The following is an 8,100-nucleotide window of genomic DNA, read 5'->3' as shown; positions in this document are numbered from 1 at the left end:
GAAGTGATTAGACATAGTGCGTTGTCCATCTCTGCTTGAACTCCAGTTATGGGTTTGGGGCCACAGAGCGGGAGTCATCAAAGGTGTATTTCAGAAAATTGGTCTCCGTTTAAAAACTTTTTTTAAATGTTCACATTCATTCCAATTTTCGGGAGTCAAACCGAAACCTCCCTGTGAAAAATTAAAATCCAGGGCGGTAGCTCGCAGGGATATACTTTCCTTTTTACAGACCAAACCCATAATCGATTTTTTTGCACATCTGCTTCCGAAGCTCTGACTTTTCAATGCTAAAAGCTTTACTCTCTGTCTACCTCCACCTGTGCGTCCCGCCTACCCCAGAACCCGCCAAATCCCATCAAACCCCACCCCCACCAGCCACGCACGGTCCCCATAGGCTCCTCGCGCGCTCCCGGTTCCCACCGACTGCAGCCTCCGGTAATTTCATCGGATTCGGTAAAACCCCGCCCTTCTCTTCTCTCCGGCGTTTTCTTCCGTTCAGGCCCGCCCCTCCCCACCTGGTTATTTGGTTGGCCAGCGCCCTCGTCGTACGTCATTTACCCGCGCCACCCGGAAGCCGCGGTTCTTACCAACCGTTCTTTTTGCCGGCGGCTCTCAGGTAACGGCCGCATTTGGGCGTCCCTGGGTGACGGAGTTCCAGAGTTGGGAGGGGCAGAAGGCGGAACCCCCAGCCTGAGCCGGATGATCCCACTCACAACGTTGAGAGGGTGCAGATGTACTGTGCTTGAGACCATACTGAGTGGTCAACGTGGTCTTTCCCTTCCCCATTCCTCAGGAGCCCATCATGGCGACGCCCCCTAAACGGCGGGCGGTGGAGGCCACGGGGGAGAAAGTGCTGCGCTACGAGGCTTTCATCTGCGACGTGCTGCAGCGGGACCTGAAGTGAGTGACAGAACAGGGGGCGGGGCGCGTGGAGCGGTCCACGTGGTGAGCGGGGCTTTCGAAGTCAGGGCGTAGCCTTCTGATTGGCGGGCGAGGCTTTCGAAGGCCAGCCCCGTGCGCCATTCGAGTAGGAAGGAGGGGCGATATCCGGGACGGGGGAGGGAGAAACATGGCGGTCTTAGTCCAGAATGTGTCCGCGCATGCGCGGCCTCGGATGGCGCTTAAAGGTTAAGATCTAGAGTGCCAAAGCCGGAGTTCTCAGGTTCGAATCCCGGCTTGGCTATTTCGCTTTCCGTGTGAACATGTACCCCGTTTCCACTTTCTGTGCCTCAGTTTCCTCATGTGTGAAATGGGGAAGTTAATTGAACCTTCATGCGCTGGCTTTGAGTTTTCAATGGGTTCAGTCCTTGTAAATGATTTAACTTGGATGCTAGAGGCTCAACGAGTATGAAAAATTATTATTACTATCATTATTAATCTGAGCATGAAGTACAGTGTTGAGGACTAGGATTATGAGCATCCTAAAAAGGATGGAGGATTTTTCTACGGTAAGAACGGGATATTCCGGCTGAAGGGAGGCATTGGGAATAGAGTGTAATAAGAAGACTAATAAATAATAGCTATAACATATATAGAGCTTCCTATTTGGCAGGCCCTATTCTAAGTACTTTATAGTTAACTCTCATTTAATCCTTCTCATGACTCTATGAGGTAATACTTGTCATCCCTATTTTATAGATGGGGAAATTGAGTTCCAAAGAGGTCACTCACTTGCCAAAGTCACACAGCTAGTAAAAAGGAAAGCCTGGATTCAAACCGAAGCAGTCTGACCCAGAGTCCAAATCTTGACTTCTGCACAAAAACACCTCTTAGGGCATGGTGACATGAGAGTCTCAGAGGGTCACGATATGAGGTATTCCAAGAGGGCCAGGGCTTCCTCTTGGTCACCATTTTACTCTTGTCCCATCATGTCCCATCAGAAAGGTGCTGGACCATCGTGACAAGGTATATGAGCAGCTGGCCAAATACCTTCAACTGAGAAATGTCATTGAGCGACTCCAGGTAAAGATGCCAGGGTTAGGTACCTTCTTTTTGTGGGCAAAGGGCGGGGGGAGAGGGAAATACCCCAGCCCCAAACCTGTCACCTGATTAAAAGTTGACCACTGACCCCTACCTCTTTTTCCCTGGCCCCACAGGAAACTAATCACTCGGAGTTATATATGCAGGTGGATTTGGGCTGTAACTTCTTCGTTGACACAGTGGTGTGAGTGTCTGCCTGCCCCTCTGAGCCCACAGGGTTCAGCTTCCTCCTTCATTCAACAAATATTTTTTGAGTATTTGCTACATACCAGACACTGCTAGGGGCTGGAGATGTGACAGTAAATACAAAATAGGACAAAATCCCTGCCCTCCCAGGGCTTTAATTTGGGGAAGGCGGGGGGGGGGGTGTGTGTAAAAAAAAGCCTTAAATAAACTGTGTGTGGTATGCTAAACAGTGATGAGGACTCCCCCACTTCCTCTAACCACTGTTTCCTCAGCCCAGACACTTCACGAATCTACGTGGCCCTTGGATATGGTTTTTTCCTGGAGTTGACACTGGCAGAAGCGCTCAAGTTCATTGATCGTAAGAGCAGTCTCCTCACAGAGTAAGTCCTTTCCATGAGGATAGTATCTAAAAACACCGCCATTTGCAACACCTTTCTTCCCCCCCCTGGCTGCCTGCCATGATACATACTTAGGGACCCACCTCCCCTCCCCCTCAGAGCTCGGACTGAGGAAAGTGGGGATGCAAAGCTCAGCCTCAGGTGTAGCACCTAACAAGCACTCAATAAATCGTCTCTGTATTGGTCACTCACACAAAACTTTATCGGGCATCTGCTGTAGGCTCTGTGCTTGGTGGTGAGGAAGCAGCAGTGAACAGGACAGAAGGGTTTCTTGAAGGGTTGCATTCTAGAAGGACTGTAACTGTTACACATCAGCACAATTTTGACCAGATCCTGGAGGTCTGTCTCAGAATCATTAACAATAAAACCAGTTACCTCTGACTTTACCTCCTGCTAATTTTCCTGCTCGTTCACTGTGCTCTGACCACGCTGACCTTCACAGGCTTCTTTAAACACCCTCAGGATGCTCCCACCTCAGGGCAATTGCGGTGGCTGTTCTCTTTGCCTACAGCACTCTTTCCCCAGGTACCTGCATGGCTTCCTTTCTCCTTATTCAAATTTAAGTCTTGATTAAATGTTACTTCCTCAACAAGGCTCTCGGTGACAACTTTAAAATTGCAACCCCTGACACCCCTGACTCCCCTCCCTTGTTCTGTTTTTTTATTTTTTTAACTCCGAGCACTTATGACCTCCTAATACTTACTGGGTAATTTCCTTACTGTGTAATGTTCATTGCCTCCTCCCACTAGGATATAAGCTTTGCAGAAGGAGGGATTTTGTCTATATCCCAAGTCACTAGAATAGCACGTAGCACATATTAGGCACTCTGCTGAGTGAATTGAAAACTGTTTGCTGGAAATCGATTAAAGTGGGGATTGAAGCAGATCTCTGGTAGTGGTGGTGAGGGAGGTACCATGGGGAGAAAAGATAGGCTCCGGTTGAGTTGAAGTTTCCATGTAGAGAGGGGGAATTGGGAGTGCCAGTGAGAGGTCGGAACTGTGGCTCAGGATGGCCTCCCAGAGGAACTGACACTTGGGTCACTTGGTTGAGCGAACAAGCTGTGGGGCTATCTGGGGAAGAGCATTCCTGACTAGGGGACCAGTGGGCCTGCCACATTAGAGGAACTGCCCTAGAATGGTGAGCATTCACTCAACCCAGATGGAGTGAATGAGGTGATGCCAAGTAGTGTACTTAGATTAACAACATTTCACGTGCGACTACCACTGATCTAAAGTTCCTTTGAGGTAATGTTTCTCTATTCCTACATTCATTTCTTCCAGAGTTGCCTCTCTTAGATTTCAATAATCCTCCCCTTTTCAAACCTTTTCAGGCTTTCAGTGTTCATAGACCCAAATGAGTCTCAGACCGGCCGAGATTTCTAAATCTCAGTGATTAGACCAGTTGGTGAACAGTTTGGTCAAGGGGCCTGCTCTCCTGGGCCAACGCAGTTCTGAACTGGTGGCTATTTAGACTGTCCATTTTTTTAGAACAAAGCTTTCCTTCTTATGTCACAGGATTCCTGTGCCTTTCAGATAGATTTTAATTGTTTGGGACTTGATGTCTGAACCCAAAATGAGGTATTTAAATTGTCACTGCCTGCCCCTTGTCTGGTCTTTTTGATTGATGAACCTTGTCTATTAGTGTGATGAAAAATGTGAATCTCTTATTCTTTTATTATAATTAGTAGGACTCCCTGGAAATTAAATCTTTCTAGGAGATGAGGATTTGAGTCTGTGTAGCTCACTCTCTTCTTTAAAATACTTGGTTTTTTGAGAAAAAAATACTTGTTTATTTGGGATACACTTTAAATAAACTAACTTTCCTTCAGGTTATTTTATGTAACCAAAACAGCGTATTAGTCCTTCACGTTCTTAGTCTATTTCTTTGTTTGGGGACGGGGGATCAGTTCTCTGTGTATATTCTTTCTCTTTACACAGAAAGGCATACCCATCCACACGCATAAACAGATATGATTATAGAACAAACAGAATAACCATATGACTAGTAACACTGTCTTACATATTAAATCAGTAGCAATAAATTAAACCTATCCTTTTTGTGTTGCACCTCGCATGCGGTGAACTTTTACATTTTTCTCCTTTTTTTAAGTATTGAACTCATAGTCTTTTAGAATAAGCTTGTACCATTAACTAACTTTGTTCTCTTTTTTAATGTTCAGATTGTCCCTTAGGCGCTGATCACATTCGTTCCTCTGTTCTTTGAGCTCTACCCCAGATATTCTTGAAAGCATTCTTGCTCTCTGGCAACAACACCCTGCTCCATTTATATCCTGCGCCATTTATTTTCTTTTGAGGACTTCAGGTTCCTGTGAGTCAAGCAGTCATTCACATATTCATTCAACATACATTGAGTGCCTACTATATACCACATACTGTTTTGGTTCCTGGGGATACAGCGGGGAATAGAGCCGACCAGATCTCGGCCCTTACGCAGCTTACATTCTAGTCAGGGGAGACAGACAATTAACAAGTAAATGACAGGTTGACAAAGCTACAGAGAACAGCACGGAATGGAGATAAACATTGCCGGGGATGGAGCCATTGCAATTTTGAACAGAATGCTTGGTTGGATGTGGAGTGTGAGAAACAGGGAGGAGTCCAGGGTTTTGGCTGAGCCACTAAACGGGTGAAATTGCCATTTTCTGAGATGGAGAAGACAGGAGGAGAGCAGACTTGGTTGCAGGGGAGGATCAGGAGTTCAGTCTAGGACCTGTTAACTGTGAGGTGCTCATTAAACACTGAAGCTGATTTTCTGAAGAAGTAGTTAAAACTCCCAAGGCTGGAGTTTGGGGGAGAGAGCTGGACTGAAAATATAAATTTGGGAGATAGTGATATATAAATGGGTTCATACTAGTTTTTTTTTCCAATTGAACATCCTGTGTTGTTGCCTTCTACTTTTCTTAACAGTATTCGATTTTCCTAAAACTGACTCCTACGTTGACAGATAGTTCAGAACAATAAAATCCACATTCTTTATCATGATATCAAGACCCTGCATGATCCAGCCCCTTCCTGCCTCTTGGACCTTATCTTGTGCCACTTTCCTTCCACCATTCACTTAACTTCTAACACTCTGGCCTCCTGACTGCTCCTCAAAAAGTTCTTTCCTGCCTCTTGGACTTTTTGTGGAAAAGGCCCTCCTACTCATTCTTCCTGCCTCAAAAAGGACTTCCTTGACCCTTTGTATCAACTAGGATTCTTTCGGGTGAGACCAGTCCTGGTTGGCTTGTTCATGTAACTCAACAGCCCAGGGCTGGAGTAATTTCAGGCAACTCCAGCTTCTCAGTTGCTTAGGCCTTGGTGTCTTCCTCAAGTCCTCTCACACCTGACATCCTCCTTTGGTAAATCATGTTGACCCTACCTTCAACTGTATCCCAAATCCAGTCATTTCTCATCACCTCAACTGCTGCCAGTGTGGCCTGAGTCTGCATCTCTTACCTGGACTAGTCCAACAGCCTCCTCACTGGACTTCCTCTTCCACACTAGCTGTCCTGATCCCTGGTCAGTTCTCCATACAGCAGCCACATGGATCCTCTTAAACCCTAGTCAGTTCACTCTGTTCTCTGATCACAATCCTCTCCTGACCCCCATCTCACTTGGAGTAAAAGCCAGAGTCTTCACCATGGCCTTGTAGGTTTCACAGCATCTGTCCCCCCCCCCCCCCGCAGACCTCTGTCTGTGGCCTCACCTCCCACAGTCCCCCTTCGCTTATTTTTCTCCAGCCACCGTGGCCTCTTTGCTGTGCCTCAAACATGCCACGTACACTCCCACCTCAGAGCCTCTGCATCTGCTACCCCTTGTGTCCTTAACACTCTTTCTCCATATATCTACACGATTCATTTCATTTTAAGTCTTGACTCAAAACGCTTCTCAGTAAAGCCATCCCTAAGCACTCTGATTGGAATTACAGACCATACTTCTGCACTTCTTATCCTCTTACCGCTTAATTTTTTCATCATACTTAAAACCATCTGACATACTCCATATTTTATTCCATCATGTGTCCCTCTTCATGAGAATTTGAGCTCCATGAGGCTGAGATTTTTGTTTGTTGTGTTTGCTGCTAACTCCCCAGTACCTGAAACAACCTGGCATAGAGCAGGCATTCAGTAAATGTCTTCGAATCAGTGCAGTCCAGATGGCGGCCAGGCATCTCTGCATAGGAGCAGGTCAGGTAGTAGGGTGTCTTACCACCTGCCCTGTGGAAGTCATCCAGGACGTCGGTAGTTCTTGAAGTGGTGAGGAAGCATCATCCTCATGATCAGAAGTGGGGCCCACTTCGCCCTTTCTTGTTTCTTTCCTCCAGGCTCAGCGACAGCCTCACCAAGGACTCCATGAATATCAAGGCCCATATCCACATGTTGCTTGAGGTGAGAGCAGCTCACCCCACTCCCAGACTCTACTTCCAATTGTTTAGGGTGGTAACCTGAGGAAGGGAGAGAGCCAGAGATGGGAAGGACCATCTTTCCCTCTAAACTGGAGTCAAACTGGAGCCAGGCTGGCTCTGAGGGAAGGGAGATCCCAGCAAACCTGGGGTGGGGTCTGGACCCAGTCTCTGTTCAATCTCTTCTGTTCTCTCTTTCAGGGGCTTAGAGAACTACAAGGCCTGCAGAATTTCCCAGAGCCTCACCATTGACCACGTCCTACCTCCCCTGACATTAAAGAGCCTGAATGTCTTTGAGTCACGTGACCCTTCTTTCCCCTCTTAACTCCTCCTGTTTGCTGAAGTGCCCGGTTTCTAAAGCACAAAGTTACTAAGAGGCCCAGAAATCCAGTCTGTGTGGAACCTTTAAAGCACCACTGAAGTCCCGCCTCCAGCCTGTTTCCTGGCAGAATTTGCCACTTGACTTTCTGCTCTGCCCACTCTACCGTCACCTGGGCAACCTGGGCCCCCACTGACCCTTCCTTCCATTTCTTTAACTGTACACTACTTTGAATTACCAAAGAGAATGGGCCGATTCAGGGTGGAGGTTTTGTTCCCCAAGGCAATCAGCCTTTCACTCCTGGCCCTAAGGTTTACCCCTCTCCCACACCCCAGTCGTCCCTCAGGTACCTTAAAGTACACCCACGCCCGTCTAGGCCAAACCTTGGCCTTGCCCCAGCTTCTAAATAGTTCCAGCTTCCACCAATGGGCACAGGGCTGGTCCCGCCCTCCCTGGTCCGGCCCCTATTCTAGGTTGAGTCCAGCTTCCGCCAAACGATGCAGAGCCAGGTTCCACCCCTTTATAACTGGCTGCAGCTCGACCCTGCCCTCGTAGGCATCCAGTTTCCGTCACTCAACACTCCTTCGCCTGTCTGGCAGCTGTCCGGCCCACCTACCTCTGCTCCGTTCTAAATTAGTCTTTTCTAGCCAATCACTACAGAGTTACACTGCCCGCCTACGCAGAACCCTGGCCAGACCACCTCCCTGCGGGCTGCTACGCCTGTGTACTTCTATACAAGTCCTGCTTCCGCTGAGCTGCGTGGAGAGCAGCACCGCCTGGTTGGTATTCTGGCAGCTGTCTGGGAGTCCCTCG

General features: G+C 47.8%; 1 protein-coding gene across 1 annotated transcript; it reads left to right on the top strand.

The window, feature by feature from the left end:
• Positions 1-522: 522 nt before the first annotated feature.
• On the top strand, positions 523-7,265 carry UXT (ubiquitously expressed prefoldin like chaperone). The gene is made up of 7 exons (XM_006213420.4): positions 523-616; positions 794-900; positions 1,881-1,962; positions 2,097-2,164; positions 2,439-2,546; positions 6,891-6,954; positions 7,170-7,265. Exons 2-7 carry the CDS (start codon positions 803-805, stop codon positions 7,218-7,220), a joined length of 471 nt encoding a protein of 156 aa, XP_006213482.1. The 5' UTR covers positions 523-616; positions 794-802; the 3' UTR covers positions 7,221-7,265.
• Positions 7,266-8,100: the final 835 nt, after the last annotated feature.

The sequence above is a fragment of the Vicugna pacos genome, chromosome X, assembly GCF_048564905.1.
Source record: "Vicugna pacos chromosome X, VicPac4, whole genome shotgun sequence".
Taxonomy (NCBI): Eukaryota; Metazoa; Chordata; class Mammalia; order Artiodactyla; family Camelidae; genus Vicugna; species Vicugna pacos.
The sequence above is the reverse complement of the archived record's forward strand: the minus strand, read 5'-3'. Positions and strand labels throughout refer to the sequence as shown.

Bases quoted from the DNA above. Each gene is read 5' to 3' on its own strand.
- UXT (XM_006213420.4), top strand. From the start codon at position 803: ATGGCGACGCCCCCTAAACGGCGGGCGGTGGAGGCCACGGGGGAGAAA. The intron at 2,165-2,438 runs GTGAGTGTCTGC...CTGTTTCCTCAG, and splicing joins TTCTTCGTTGACACAGTGGT to CCCAGACACTTCACGAATCT. The intron at 6,955-7,169 runs GTGAGAGCAGCT...TCTCTCTTTCAG, and splicing joins ATATCCACATGTTGCTTGAG to GGGCTTAGAGAACTACAAGG.